At 42.5% G+C, this 16,970-nt stretch overlaps 1 protein-coding gene across 1 annotated transcript in view; it reads right to left on the reverse strand.

Annotated features, from left to right (window-relative positions):
• Duba (Deubiquitinating enzyme A) overlaps positions 1-16,970 on the reverse strand; it is a 255,239-nt gene that overhangs the window by 117,524 nt on the left and 120,745 nt on the right. Inside the window, exon 5 of the mRNA XM_067139359.2 lies at positions 10,818-10,974. Within this exon, the coding sequence (XP_066995460.1) occupies positions 10,818-10,974 (157 nt within the window). The remainder of the gene's footprint in view (positions 1-10,817; positions 10,975-16,970) is intronic.

Genomic DNA, 16,970 nt, shown 5'->3' on the forward strand with positions numbered 1-16,970 from the left:
TGCAGCTATCGAGCTCGGTCTGGATTTTTCTAACATGGTGATCAGCAAATTTTTGAACTCATTCAAAAAAGTAACATTTTTCCTTTTCAGAACAGTGAACTTGTTTGAGTTAGCTTTTGGCAGCATAACCAATACCCACTTTTTCTACTGAAAGCAGATTAGCACTATCTTGTAAGTCTAAATTTATTAACTTTTGGGAAGTAAAGGAAAACCTCGTTAATTCAAAGTCATTGGGACTAAAAAATCGGACTTCGAATTACGTGATTTCGAATTAACCACCAATTCGTAATTTAGAATTGCCATATTACAAAATATTCTAAGCCCCGTTACTGCATGCAGTTAGCCTTGATCCACAGTTTAAACCTTTCAAATGCCATGAAAAAAAAAACTATTTCCAAAATGTATCCAGGAAAGTGCATTTACAGTATTCAAATAATGCACTTGGATAACTCACTGACAAACATAACCTAGCGCAACGAAAGGAAAAAAGCATGATTCAAAGGCGAGGAGAAATCTATGCTGGCTCCCACGTGCAAGTGCTTTATTCATTGGATAACTGTACTGTATGCATCTTCGATGTCTTGTACTTACACAGAAAGTACCCTATGCCCTTAAAACATCATGGCTAATCGAACTTTCCTATGACTTGATCCTTGTACGATTTTCCCCCATGGCATTTCTCTCGTACTTCAGAAATGTTAAACATTTGCCGCGTCACAAAGTATGCTAAGACCCATTAATGCATACAATCACCTCGATTCACAGTTTAAACATTTCAAATGCCATGGAAAAAACTATTTCCGAAATGTATCCAACAAGGTGCATTTACAATGTTCAAATAATGCACTTGGATAAATCGCTGACAAACATAACCTCACGTAACGAAAGAAAAAAAAAAATCACACAATTCAAAGACGAGGATAAATTATGATGGTTCCCCTGTGCAAACTGCAAATGCATTTTTTTTTTTGGATTACTGTACTGTTTGCATTTTTAGATGCCTCGTACTTTACGGAAAGTGCCCGACACCCTTAAAACATTGTGGTTTATCGAACTTTCCTATGACGAGGAGATAATGTTTCTCGCTTCCGTGTGCATACCTGCCAACTTTGCAAAACCAAAAATCAGGAGATTTGGACACGAAAATCAGGAAAATCGGGAGGAATCAGGAGATACAATTACTCAAAATCGAAATACAGGAGTACTATGGTATATTATAATACTTATTGTCTGAAAACACGAGTGTTGCTATACGACGCTACAAGGTTGAAAATTACACATCTCTAGTCCCTCACAGGAAGTATGCGAGTGAGATGTTCGGTCTCTGATAAGTCTTCCGAAAATAGTATGAACTCATGCTCCACATGTGTGACTCAGTCATGCATTTACTGTAGATGCCATTAACTTAGCAATTGCATAGAATATATTGCATCACGCGCCCACGCGATTATGCGAATTGCAATACTACTTTTTTCAAGTAATAAATTTAAATTCGCCAGAATTGTCTCTGAATGGCTCCTAAAATCTCCAGAAAGTCACTAGCCGCTATCTTTGAAATTCTGTCACTAATTTATTAAAAAACTTCAAACCTAGCAACTAGTCTCTAGAATCGACTAGACTGATGTGAACGAACACGAACGTAGCACGTGACGAGAGATTGACGATCGAAATACGCGTCGTGATATTCACGTTTCAATAAACATCGTACATTCGCGCGCATTTCTCGTATTAATAAACGTCGATATTTAATTTGAAAGCGGCAATGAGCGAAGGACTCCCGGCCACTTGCGTACAATGCTGAAATGGCGGGATTTGAAAAAAAATGTTTTTTAGTTCAACAAAAAATAAGCTACAGGGAACCGAAGGTACAGCAAACAATCTGTTACTGCTTTCCACGTGTATTCCAACTGGCCGCGTTGTTCGAGGATAAGCAGCGTACAGCCGACAGTTTCCATTGTGGAATACGCAATGATAGCTTGGGTGAAGTGGTATCTGTCGCAAATTTGCAGCATACGACAGACGCATTTGCTGGCACCTCAGGTGTAAAGGCGGCACACCAGATTCAACGAGCAGGCTAGCAATGGAGCTTGTACGAAAAGTTCCCGTCGCCAACCTACCCCCGCTCTGGTAGATGTTCTTCAGTTTTGCACGGACGCTTTGCTTTGCTGATCCATATGCTGCACTGCCGTAGTCTAATCTGGATAAAATATGTGCCCTATAAAATCGTAGGAGCAAAGTGCGGTCAGTCCCCCAATTAGTGCTGCTAAGAAACTTCAAGATATTCAACTTCTTAGTGCGTTGCACTTTTAACTGCCAAACATGTGGCTCCCACGACAATTTGCTATCGAAAAGGAGCCCAAGAAATCGGTAAGTGTCAACTACGGGAAGAGCAACATTTTCTAAATAAAGCTCAGGATGCGAGTAAAGAGTGCACATCCGAAAAAAGTGCACAACAGAGGTCTTTGGGGTTGAAAACCAAAAGCCATGCTCCAAAGTCCACTGTTCCGCTCTCCTAATAGCTTGCTGTAATATTAATATTATTATTGCCATATTATGCGAGCTATAATGCAGAGCAAAATCGTCCACATATAGCGACGGTATTACTGCTGAACCAGCAGCAGCGACAATACCGTTTATGGCAAGCGCGAACAGAGTGACAATAAGAACCGATTCCTGTAGGACTCCATTTTCCTGAACTTGGTATTGTGCATATGGCCTCCCAATAGACAGCGGGACAATAAATACTGGCAGGTTAGCTCAAAATCTCCACTGATGCAGGACTGAAAGAATATATCGCCATGTGGTGTCATAAGCCTTTTCTAAGTCAAAGAAAACAGCCACCAAATGCTGTTTGCGGAGAAATGCATCCTGGATAGAACTCTCCAGGCGTACCAGAGGGTCAGTGGTCGAGCGAGCGGCTCAAAAACCACATTGGTACTCGGACAAAAGTCCTTGCTTTTCCAGGCACCACACAAGTCGGCGATTTAACATCCTCTCAAATAGCTTACACAAACAGTAAGACCGTAACTTCTTGCATACTTGGGATTTTTTGAGGACAGGAATGACTATGCCATCGCCACTGAGAAGGAAACTCACGCTCTATCCAGATTCGGTTGAACACATGAAGGAGATATAATGGACTATCCTCACTAAGGTGTTTCAACATCTGGTTATGCACACTGTCTGGTCCCACCAGGCGAGTTGGCCGTGCGGTTAGGAGCGCGCGGCTGTGAGCTTGCATCCGGGAGATAGTGGGCTCGAATCCCACTGTCAGCAGCCCTGAAAATGGTTTTCCGTGGTTTCCCATTTTCACACCAGGCAAACGCTGGGGTTGTACCTTAATTAGGCAACGGCCGCTTCCTTCCAACCCTTAGGCCTTTCCTATCCCATCGTTGCCATAAGACCTACCTGTGTCGCTGCGACATAAAGCCACTAGCAAAAAAATTTTTTTAAATAAACAAAACATAAAACTGTCTGGTCCAGGAGACGTGTGGAGTTCCCACTCGGTAAAGAGGACTATAGTCCTCTGAAGCTTGAGTGGCAAACTAAGATTATGATGTTCTGCCTCCCACTTCAGAGCGAGGAAATCACAAGGGTAATTCCCGGAGCCAGACACATCCGCGAAATGATTGGCTACATGGTTAGCAATCAAGAGCGGATCAATGAGTGTACTGCCTGCAATGGAAATTCCCGGTACAGAAGATGATCCTTGGATACGATAGTGTTTATGAGCGCGACGGAGTTCTTTGATAGCTGCTGCTATTTCCTCGTTCCACCAAGGAATGATTTTTCGGCGAGGAGTCCCTGAAAACAATAGAATGGACTCCTCAGCAGCAGCAAGAATAACTTGTGTAATGTAAGTTATATCGCCGTCTACGGTCCGCCTGATCATGTCGTTAAATATTCTGGCCAATCAGCCTGTTTAAGAATCCATCGAGTAGAAGGCTCGACGTATTTCTGTTTCAACAAAGTAATAACAATGGGAAAATGGTCAGTCACAGAGATCATCGTGTGTATTCCACCAAAACAGCAGAACCAACGTTCAGCTGCATAGACTTAAGTCTATGCGAGAGTATGTGCCATAACATACACTGAAAAGAGTTCTCCTTTATTCAAAATGCATAAATCCGGCTCTCATATTAATGTTTCCAACACCCTTCCCCTGCGGCAAGGTGCTTCGGAGCCCGCTACAGGGTGATGGGCGTTGAAATCGCCCAATAAGAGGAAGGGAGGTGGAAGCTGATCCATAAGATCAGTGACATAATTTATATTAAGAGGCTGGCCTGGTGGAATATAAACATTACACACTGTTGTTATGACAGGCAGCGGAACACAAACTTCTACAGCCTCTAGCAAGGTTCTTAGTGGAACCTCTTCGCTGTAGGTATCAGAATGGAAAAAAATGCCAACGCCACCTGAAGTCCGGTCAGCATAATGTCGTTCTGTTGAGTATAGTCGAAAATTTCTCAAGACCACATGACGACCTGGTCCAAAATTTGTTTCCTGAATGCAGGCTATACTTGCCGAATACTCACTAATGAGCTGGCGCAGCTCAGCAAAATACACTATGTAATCATAAGTATCTGGACACCCCCAAAAAACATACTTTTTTCATCTTAGGTGCATTGTACTGCCACCTACTGCCAGGTACTCCATAGCAGTGACCTCAGTAGTCGTTCAACATCATGAGAGAGCAGAATGGGGCGCACCGCGGAACTCGCGGACTTCAAACGTGGTCAGGAGATTAGGTGTCACTTGTGTCAGAAGTCTGTACGTGAGATTTCCACTCTCCTAAACATCCTTAGGTCCACTGTTTCTGATGTGATAGTGAAGTGGAAACATGAAGGGACATGTACAGCATGAAAGCGTACAGGCCGACCTCATCTGTTGTCTGACAGAGACCGCCGACAGTTGAAAAAGTTCGTCAAGTGTAATAGGCAGGCATCTATCCAGACTATCACACAGAAATTCCAAACTGCATCAAGATCCATTCCAACTACTATGACAGTTCGGCAGAAGGTGAGAAAACTTGGATTTCATGGTCGAGTTGCTGCCCACAAACCACATATCATGCAGGTCAATGCAAAATGACGCCTCGCTTGGTGTAAGGTGCGTAAACATTGGACGATTGAACAGTGGAAAAACATTGTGCGGAGTGACGAATCACGGTACACAATGTGGCAATCTGATGGCAGGGTGTGGGTACGGCGAATGCCCGGTGAACGTCATCTGCCAGCGTGTGTAGTGCAAAAAGTAAAATTCATAGGCAGTGGTGTTATGGTGTGGTCGTGCTTTTCATGGAGGGGGCTCGCACCCCTTGTTGTTTTGCGTGGCACTATCACAGCACAGGCCTACATTGATGTTTTAAGCACCTTCTTGCTTCCCACTGTTGAAGAGCACTTCGGGGATGGCGATTGCATCTTTCAACACGATCGAGCACCTGTTCACAATGCACGGCCTGTGGCGAAGTGGTTACATGACAATAACATCCCTGTAATGGACTGGCCTGCACAGAGTCCGACCTGAATCCTATAGAACACCTTTGGGATGTTTTGGAACGCCGACTTCGTGCCACGCCTCACCGAACGACAACGCTACCTGTCCTCAGTGCCGTGCTCCATCAAGAATGGGCTGCCATTCCACAAGCAACCTTCCAGCACCTGATTGAATGTACGCCTGCGAGAGTGGAAGCTGTCATCAAGGCTAAAGGCCACCACACACAGAAAGCTAAGCTAAGCTACGCTACACTATGCTACGCTAAGCAATGCCAAGCTGTGGTGTGCTATGACACGAATAAAAAGCTAAGCTAAACTATGCTAGGCAGCACTTTTATTGTCTCACTGTTGTAACTAATCAATTACTCTCTCTGCACTACTGCTCGGTGGCATGATTTTTTTTTTTCGAAGGGGTTCGACTGGCTGAGATTGTGTAGGTGTGTGGGCGGACAGAACAGATTATGAATCAGATATATGTGATAAGGAGTGTAGGTCATCACATTCCGGACTCTCACGTTCATCTGGGTAGCTACTTCAGTTACCTAATGACGTCAATAAGTTTCCTGTCTGTCAATGTTTGAATGTGTGCTGTAAGGAAACTTAAGCTATTAATGCACATCCAAACGTATATTAAGAAATGACACGTGGAGATCTGTTTATGGAGAATGAGCATATTGAACTGTCCTAGTCCTTGTGCTTCAAACGCAGTTATGTTTTTCATTTTATTAGTGAAATGTTTATAATGTCTTAGCTGCAAAACATAACAAATCGAGACGGTCTTATTTTCTTATAACCTCAAATGAATTGCGTGCGTTTTAATTTATAATATACTCAACATATACATTCACTTATAATTTCATCAATTTTTAATATTTTAAAAATATTTTAAACATTAGTGATACTGCGTGCGTTAAAATGACAGCTCACCTTCTTGTAGAAATACAAGGCAGAAGGAAATCCATTAGTTTGTGGAATCTCCACTCCTTCATTTTTTCCCTTCCTGCCCACTTTACTCTCTTTTTGTGTCGTTAGTGCCTCCCTAAAACAGTCTCTCAGTCTTTTTGATAAGTTTTTAAGTTCCTTACCTAAAGCAATATATGCTATTATTTTACCTTTCACGTTCTTAGTAACTGTTGATATATTTAGGAATATGGCATACAGTTGCAGAACAGGCACGTCAACAGTATCTGCTAAACTGTAAATGTGTGTAAAGCCATGTGAAAAATGCATTCTTCTCAAACAATTAGAACTGTCAAAATTTTGATTATATAGTTAATTTATAAATGATAGCCTACCTACAATCAACTTAAAGTACTGAACTTATTTCCCGCCAACAGTTTTCCTTTCTTATCAAATCTCTGTAGTAATTTGATGACATATCATAAAGGCAGGGATATATTTTTACCTTCTCAATTAGTCGTTCTTCTTTTGGCCCGTTATCCATTGTATTAAAATATCGAAGTACTATACCAGAAGAGACTCACACGATACGACTAAACACACACGACAGCCCGCCAGACCAACTGCTCAGAAATGAAAAGCGCATGCGCGAGGCCAGCTACAGCCAAGAAAATCGCCTGCCTAGCGATCTGTTTAGCTTAGCTTAGCATAGTATAGCTTAGCATAGCGGCCTGTGTGTGTCATCGTACTTAAATGCACTGGGAGCGATATTTTTCATAACACCGCGTAGCTTAGCTTAGCTTAGCCTAGCTTTCTGTGTGTGGTGGCCTTAAGGGTGGGCCAACACCATATTGAATTCCAGCATTACCGATGGAGGGCGTCACAAACTTGTACGTCAAGTTCAGCCAGGTGTCCGGATACTTTTGATCACATAGCGTACCTATCATAACCGTTACAATTCCATTGTAACAGTGCCATAGTGAGGGTGTGAACTTCTGAAGTTTAGGTTAGAAGCAGCAAGATTCTACCTAACCTACACTCAAATCCCCATCCAAAGATAGAGATAAATGCTCCATGTGTATCACCTCGTCACCTGACGAGGTGATGCATGCCTTGAACTTTGACGTATCCCGGGGGCAGGGTTTCTTCCTACGAGGGGAGTGTGCAGGTTTTCCAGGAGGAAAAAGTGCTGGTGCAGACTCAGACCCTCCGGGTGGAGGGCGTGAGAACCCATTTGTAGGAGAGGTGGAAGAATGACCCGTAAGGGCGCTCTTCTTTCTCGCCGTCAATTCTTGTTTAGACAGGCTGGGAAGTAATTTCTCAGCCCTGGTCAACGATGCCGCATCCACCGGCTTAAGTGCGGCTTTTGCCAACCTCGTGAGGAAAGGAGATGTTGTCTTCTTCCCCTGCGTAGGTTTCTTAGACGGCACAGGCTTGTTTATGGTCGAAGGCTAGGATGAACCCACCTTCGAACTTTTTCTCTTTGCGGCATTGCTGACAGGAGCACCTTGGGCGCAGTGATCTTCTGGGATGGTGTTCCAGTTCCAAATGACGAACCTGGGAGAGACTGAGCTATCATGCTGAAGTCTAGTTTCTTGGCCTGTGCATTCAGAGAATTAAACTTACAGCGCGCTTCCATCCAGGGTCTTGATCTCCTGGATCTTCTTCTCACTCAGGTATACCGGACAGTTCCGATCTCGAGGAGAATGAAGACCAGGGCAGTTAGCGCACTTGTATGAAGTTGTGCACTCTTTCGCGCCACGAGTTCTCTTCCACGTGTACCATATATAGATGGATTCAAACAATGAGATACCATGTGTCTGAATCTCTGGCATTGATAGCATCACGTAGGAGGCGGGATGTACGGCCTTACATCGCAACGATAGGCAACACTGACAATTTGAAGGAGACTACGAACGCACCCGTGGCAACGTCTTCACCGCTGAGTTTGTGTGTGATGCGCCGGACGTGTTCACGCCACGGTGATTCATGTCTTCCATCAATTTATCGCCAGAGTTCAGAACAAGATCGCGGAGGAAGATAACTCCACGAATCAGATTCAAGGTTTTGTGCTCTTCCACTTTGACAGGGAATTTGCCAAAGTGGTCACACTTAAGCAACCAATCTGCTTGAAGCGCAGTGCTCGTTTTAAGAAGCAAACCATCATTGTGCATTTTCTTAAGATCCTCAAGTTCGCCGTATACAGCTTCGATGTGTCGACTGAAAGGGATTGATTTGACCAGCTTGAAATCTTGCCCATCAGTTCTGGTAGCAACCAGGAACCTAAGGAAGCTGGAACCCAGACTAATAAGCTGCGTTTCTTCCCAAGGGGTTGCCCCCCTTAGGGAATCAAATGTTAAAGACTTCGGTAGAGAACTACCCGAGGAGGCAGGTGGAAGTGGTTTTGACGCCATGCCTGAAATCATCCTCCCCGAATGCCACCCACTCCGATCAGGGGCATTTGTAGCCGAACCAAGCAGCCAAGGCAATACCCACGTGGTCGTAGCAGGTATTGCCCGGGGTCCGATGTTGGACGATGCCTAATACAGAATGACTGATGCAATGAGCACTAAGACTCCCTTCCTCCAGTCACCCGCAATAGCATGTACCCCATAGCGTGTACAGAGTAATAAATATAGAGAGAAAAAATCAAAACAATGAATAATATGTCCTTCTGGCATTCGGCTGTGCGGGGATCTGTGTTGTCAGGCGGATACTACTGCACGGGTACATGCCACTCCCACCCGCAAGTTTCCTGGGTGGTCACAAGCAGGCTTGGAGCATAATCACACAGGTAAGAGGCCCATCTTCGAACAGCATGCACATCAAGAATTTTGAATCTGTCTACAACTAACCTTCAAAAAAAATATTTTTTTTAAATAAAGAGGGGACTGATGGCCACATGACCCTTTTAGTCACCTTCTACGACAGGCAGGGATTACCTGTGAATGTATTCAGCCCCTCCCATCCACAGGGGGTCCAACATGATACTAAGCAGCAATCCATGCCTGTGTCAAGGTTGCCCCTTTTCGTTGCCTGGCAGGGGATACCAGGGGTGTATTCTACATCTGCGTCCACCACCCGCAAGGGGTCATCTGTGATTTATCGGTTTTCCCAGATAAGGCCCTCTATCCGCCCTATCACATCAGGAGTAATGGCTTGATGGGCCTGTCCTGGGAGTGCATCATCTTGCAGTGGTGTGTGCCCTTATTGGAATCTCTTATGCCATTCGTATACACTCGCCATGGACATGCAGTGTTCGCCATACACGGCAGACATGTGATGAAGTGTTCTGCGTACTCCAGCACCCTTAGCCACCAGAAAACGAACCACACTACTCTGCTTGCCTCCATTTCTACAGCTGGACGAACACATTATACCAGTTTGTGCACCGACAAAGACATAATCCAACAACTGCATACACCTGTGAGGTGTCACTATGCAGTTCTCCTACCACAGTGATGGCAGTATCAATACATAACAGTGTTGCCAACTTCTGAGTAGAATGTGGTCTTATAGTGGGTGTTTAGTTTTCATTTGACTGCCCTTAGTGTTAGATTCACTAAAAATATATTTGACTCAATGAATCTTTCTCCCTACAGTATCTCAACAGATGAACCTCTTCCATTATTTCTCCTGATCTTCCTCTTCCTGACCTTTATTCTTTTACATATCCATTAACCACCACGCTATACATCTTTCTTCTTCCTTGTTGTCTCATGAGCCTTACTTAGAAGAACAAGTCTGTATCCAGGCAGTTGTGCACTGCAGCAGGCTTATAATTTTATATGGTTAGATATTCACCCTACCCATAAGACCTCTGATTTTATGTGGAATATAAACTAGGACATGTGACTTTTAATTCTGAAAAGTCCATATGAACAACTTAGAATTTGAACAATAAAGAGAAGTCAGCTGCAATGCCACTCAGCTATTATGCACCTACAGAAGACACAACTCACCAGAGTGGTCACTGCTGTCGGCAAACATGCTAAATTAAAACCCTGTATCGTTTATTAAGTGAGGACATATTCAAATGAATTTCTTACAGACCCAGGTAATTTGGCAACAGCAACAGTAATGAAAATGACATCTGAAAGAGAATAAACCTGGTTTGGAAAAGTAAAGGGATGAAGGCTAAATCCAAGATGAACAAAACAGGGAGACCAAAAGCCAAAAAATAAAATTACCATCTCTACAGGGGTCATTTCATTACCCAGAGAAATACAATGAGATCAAACCAAATGACATAACTTCTCAGAATCCTAGCACAGTTGGAATGATTATAGTACATGATGGATAAGCACTTACCAGTAATATAATTGCACTGAAATTCAATTCTAATCAATAAATGAGTGGAAGCGTACAGATTATATAATCAAATTTCTAACATTATAAACAAATTACAAAGAGGGAACTTACCAACACCATAGCAAAATACTTCAACAGAGCGATTATACATTTCACTCATTGCCTGCATTTCAATGTGATTCCCATGGACATAATCACGTCTTTTTCTGTTTACATAGTGATCAAAATCTTCAGTGACATAATGGGAAAAGTAATCACTATTTGCTGCCTGTAAAAGAAAATTAATACATATTATAGATATACTGTTAAACTATGATGAGAAACAATGGCAGAATGCAATTAAACTATGAAAGAAAATGTTTTAATACATCAAAACCCAATACACACTTAATATTTGGATTTCAGCTTCTTGTTGTGCTTGTTGTTTAAAGGAGCCTAACATCTAGGTCATTGGTATTATTATTATTATTATTATTATTATTATTATTATTATTATTATTAACTGCCCCTTCAGCTGCTACAGACTTTAAAAGGACTCCAGTATACAGGAAATTTTATCCTGCCCGGAGTTCTTAAAATCTGCCGGAAGACAACATAACAGATTTATTGCACTTAAATGTCGTCAAATGCCACCAACCTCCGATGAGACAGAACCCGTTATCTTGGGAAAAGAAGGACGAAGACAGACCGTGCCACTGAGTTCCCCTATTATAATTAGAAATACAAGGTTTGGGTCAGCAGTAGTAATCTGGATCTGATCAGTCCCTGTTTTGCATTTGGCAAATGAGGATATCTATGACAAATAATGAATGTTAACAATATATACCATTAAAAGGAAGTTTTGCCGTTTGAAAGACCATTAGATGGTAAGTGTAAGGTACATTTAAAAACATCCCAGGCTTGATGACTTTTCAACAAACTTTGTTTTTAATATACGACAATAAAAGCAAATATTATGCTACTGGGTACAAAATAGTTTAACCATAACCCATCATCATTTATTTCTCGTCTAGCTAGCGCTGGGTTTGGATGCTTATGGCTCCCTTCCATTTCCCTCTATCCAACCACCACTGTTCCTCCTTAACTGTGTTCCAAGGCTTCTTCCCATTATATATACTATTCTTGATCATTTTCAACCACCTTAGTCTGGGTCTCCCTCTTACCCTTCCTCCTCCTATTTGGGTCTCGATCATCTGCTTTGGCATCCTCCCCTCTTCCATCCTCTTAACGTGTCAAAACATTGTAATATTACCCCTCCATTCTGTTATAAAACTTCTTCACTCCAATCTCCTTCCTCTTGTCCTCATTTCTTACTCTTTATCATTTCTTGCCTTTTCTACCATAATTCTTAAAAGTTTCATTTCACTAGTCTGGAGTTTATTCTCATCTTTTTATCAGTGCCCATGTCTCACTGCATGTCAGTATTAGGCAGTAGCACATCTTATACAATCATCACTTCTTTACTGATACCCCCACATCAGGTTTCTCACACTCTAGGAAAATGAATTCCCCTGTTGAATCCTATTACTGATCTGTGTCCAGCCCTACATCCTGCATCAGTTTGCTTCCCAAATATTTGAAGCTCTCCACACTTGCACAAGGTTTTTATAATGAACAAATTTTGTCATGCCAAAACAGGTGCTAAATATACAACTAGGCATCTAATTTTGATGTTAGTTTTTAGTCATCTCTGTACAGGCCATGAAAGCCCTGGGAGAGGTAGAAGGCAAAGGCTTCCACTATCCGTAACCTTGGCATCTAATTTTAATATGGCTGAATAAAACATTCCTGCTGAATTCGTTGTACCAAATCTCAAAAAGATTAAAAATTGAAGGCCTTCCTTGGGAGTGTATGCGGTTCCAGCTGAAGTGGCAAAGCATAAAGCATTAAGCATAGTAAACGATGATGGCAGATGATATTGTGGTGCATGGAGCAATCGGAGAGGAAGTACAAGAGCAACTTGACACGTTGAGTGAATTTATTGAAATTTATGGAATGAAAAAGAGTAAAACAATGGTGTTGACTAGAGTAGAAAGGGAAGGGAATTATAAAAATGTAGAGATTTGGGGCTTGGAACAAGCTCTCCTTAACCAATGGGCCAAAAATGCCACTTTTTTCCTTTCAAAACAATATGAACCATTGGTAAGGTACGTCCATCTGCTGATACAATAGGTTGCACAGTGTTACTGTGCATTAATGCGTTGAGTCTCAGTTATTATAGTCTTGTCCAAATGTTTGTGTAGGCCCTACCCCCATGGAATTTTAAAAACTGAATCCTGATTGGTCCATGTTGAAAACACTAGAGAATCCCTGTTTGTTGATTTCAACGTCTGCATCACTCAAAAATGTATTTGAAATTGCAACAATACTTTTGGAATCTTCATTCGTGTATCGCTTCATGACTAATTTTGTAATTTGTAAACTTTATTGTAAGGTGGGACTTTTCTGTAATTTAACAAGTTGCTGTTTGGGGTGACTTGACTTGGAGAAGTGAAAGTAAGGATTATACCCGTTGAGATGCTAGTGTGCCCATCTTCTTAAATCACGATCATGGACAATTTTGCCCGTGATCTTTGAATCGTTGAAGTCTCACAAAGTTTCTCGATGACATTCTGGATTTTGTAATATTTTGTCCCTTCATACTGTACCTTTTCCCCCCACCTATAAATAGATGACAAATTCTTTTAGCCATCAGTAAGTGTACATAACAGATTTCAGATTTCTCTGTTTACTGCCGTCATTTTGCCAGTAACTGATACTTTTCTTTTTACGAAATGTCGATAAAATTCAATTTCTTTTCCAGTCAGCTGTCTTCAACGTCTTCACCATCAACTCCCACACTATTAAGGAAATCACTTTCATATTCAATGGTGTCATTACCTGTAGTATGATCGTGATCAAGAACTTCTTGTGAATCTTCTGTGCAGACACGTTGTAAGCACGTTGTTTAAGTCCTGACAAATACAGTAAATTATTTTTTTTTTAAATTAACACGCAATCTTTTCTCTTGTTTTTGTTAAATGAATATGTTCAGAAAACTTACTGTATATCTCAAAAGCCATATCAGCCTCTGCTTTGTTCATTGCAGTTTCCTGCCGGTCTTCTATGGCAAATAATACCATCAGGCTTTGAACAACATTCCAGCCAATAATAGATAGCAGGATGCGATCATTCGTTGTGTTATCCGTTAATAGTTAAAAACAACCATAAGTATTCAGAAGTACACTGTAACAACACTTAATTGCTTTCGTACACATTGTATATAAACCAAGTGGCCAAAAGTCATGGGAAGACACTGTATGTGATGTTAATAAAAGAGTTGCTCCTCCGCGAACCCTCAAAACGGCAGCAATACCGTGAGGCATCGACTCTACAAGGTGTTGGAATCGTTCTGGAGAGATCTGGAAGGACCCACGCATCTTGCACTGTTACTCACAATTGGTTTTAAGTAGTTGGTGCAGGGTTCATGGAGTGTCCACCAGCATCGACAGCATCCCACAAATGCTTGATTGAATTAAGATCAGGAGATCCGGAGGGCCAATCCATGGTCTTTTTTTTTTTTTTTTTTTTTTTGCTAGTTGCTTTACGTCGCACCGACACAGATAGGTCTTATGGCGACGATGGGACAGGGAAGGGCTAGGAGTGGGAAGGAAGCGGCCGTGGCCTTAATTAAGGTACAGCCCCAGCATTTGCCTGGTGTGAAAATGGGAAGCCACGGAAAACCATTTTCAGGGCTGCCAACAGTGGGGTTCGAACCTACTATCTTCCGAATACTGGATACTGGCTGCACTTAAGCGACTGCAGCTATCGAGCTTGGTAATCCATGGTTGTAACTCCACTGGAGTGCTTCTTCAACCACCTGCATGCCACCACAGAGTGGTGACATGGCAACTTGTCCTGTTGAAACATGGCATCTCCATTGGTGTGCTATACGGCCAGAAAGGGATGTAGATGGTCTGAAAGAATGTTCACATAACATGCACCTGTTAGCGCTCCCTGAAGCCAGACAATGGGGCCTAATTGCAACCACGAGAATGCCGCCCAGACCAGAACTGAGCCAACCCCCACCTGGACACAACCCCGATGACACGCAGGATCCATAGCTTCATGGGACATACGCCCATTAGCTCGATACAATTGGACCCAGGTTTCATCGAACCATACCACATGCCGACACTGTTCCGTGGTCCATTGCTGATGTTTGTGGGCCCAGGCATGTCGTTGAGCTCTGTGTCAAGGTGTCAGCAAAGGGACAGGAGTTGGTCGTCGGATGGTGAAGCTTATGTGGTGCAGTTGCCTCCTTACAGTCCTGGTAGAAGTAGGTTCCTGACTCCCAACATTCAACTGGGAGGTGATCTGACTTACAGTATCCCGTCAAGCGCCCCGTATGGTTCTGCGGAGGTGATGTGATGTCCGTTCGTTAAACACCTGTGGTCATCCCGTGTGGCTGTTTAAGCAGGTGGTAATATTCTCTCTGCCATGTTGAAGATCCACCCTCGACACTGTTGATCTCGGAAACCCTCAACTATGGCCCAAGCGCTGTGCGCAGATGATCATCCCACGTTCAAAGTCGGTTAACTCACGATGTGTTGCCATCTTCATAACACTGGTGTCTGTGACCAACTGCTCAGCGATGCCACAGGTAGCTGCAACACTCAGGGGCCACAGACAGCACATTTCCTAATTGGACACCCCCCGCGACTTTTGGCCACTCAGTGTATAACATTTCTGTAACTTACCACTTGTTTCAATTTAAAATATCCAGTTCGCATCCCACAGTCATAAAGATAGTTTATTTCCAAGAATACTGCAAAATATTACACAGAAGGTTGCACCGCCCCGTTTGCCTCCTGGAGTGGCTGCAGTTGCCGATGCTAGGGAAGTAATGATTGTGCAAGCGAGAAACACATGAACTGGCCATACGCCTTGCCACTACCTGCTTCCATCTCTCACTCCCGCCTATGCGGTGCTTAAATGAGCAAATTTTGATACCCCAAAACAGGTGCTAAATATCTGACTGGGCATCTGATTTTGGTATGATGATGATGATGATGATGATGCTTGTTGTTTAAAGAGACCTAACATCTAGGTCACTGGCTCCTAATAGTACGTGGTGGAACAAAATGGCAAATTAAAATTTTAAAATGTATCCACTGACTCGAATTCAGAACAAATGATTATGAATTTAAAATTATCAGTGGCTCTAATTTGCAATGTTGTATTTTCTGATAAAATGATAGAAAATATAGATTATAGCAGAATAAGGCACTGCCTTGAAGTGTATTCATGTGTATTATTCAAATTAGAAGTTAAAGTAACACATTAAAATACACAAATACAAAGTAAAACAGAGTCAATAGAATAAAATATAATATACAATAAAATGAAAACCAATAGAAAATACATGATAAAATACTATCCCTCATAAAACAGATGACGAGGTCTGCTGACTGCTCGTCATCTTGTAGGATGAGGGATATGGTATTCGGCAGTTTTAGACTATGGCGCAGATCGACCAGGTCAATGCACTCTGTAAGGACGTGTACCACAGTAAGATGACTGCTGCAAGTACACACCGGGGAGGGGTTCTCCCTTCAATAAGTAGGAGTGCATTACTATACCATGGCAGATCCGAAGAGGACATAATACCATTGCTTCTCTCCGAGAAGCCCGAAGGGAAGTCTTCCACCAAACCATCGCTGTTCCCTTTTATCGCTCTCAGCTTATTTGGGAGAGCGGTGGCCTGCTACTCCATCTCCCAGTGGGATATAACCAAATGTCTCAGCTGAGAGCGAATATAACTCACTGGCTGGAACTCTGTAAGGCAACAGGGGCAATGTAGGCTGCTTAAACTCTTAATCTTAAGACTTCAAAGGCTTTACGATTAGGTACTTCATCATCATCTTCATTTCCCATTTCCAGAGTCCCGGGTCAGGTTGTGAATCAAGGGCCTCCATCGCTGCCTATCTCTCCACCACTCTTCTCCTTTTTTAAGTACATCTTCTGGTTTTCCTCCCCTCTTCTCTATACACTCCCACACTGAATTTGTCCACCTCTTTCAGGGTCTTCCTCGTGGTCTCTTTCCTGTTAACTTCTCTGAAAAAGCTTTTTTTGGCACTCTCTCTTCTCCCATTCTCATCATATGCCCATACCACTTCAGCTTTTTTGTTTCTAACCTGTCTTGAAGTTTCAAGATTCCTGTCCTTTTCCTTATCTCTTCATTTCTAATTCTATACTTTCTGGTCTTGCCCTCAATACCTCTTA

Source organism: Anabrus simplex, chromosome 2 (genome assembly GCF_040414725.1).
Source record: "Anabrus simplex isolate iqAnaSimp1 chromosome 2, ASM4041472v1, whole genome shotgun sequence".
Classification (NCBI taxonomy): Eukaryota; Metazoa; Arthropoda; class Insecta; order Orthoptera; family Tettigoniidae; genus Anabrus; species Anabrus simplex.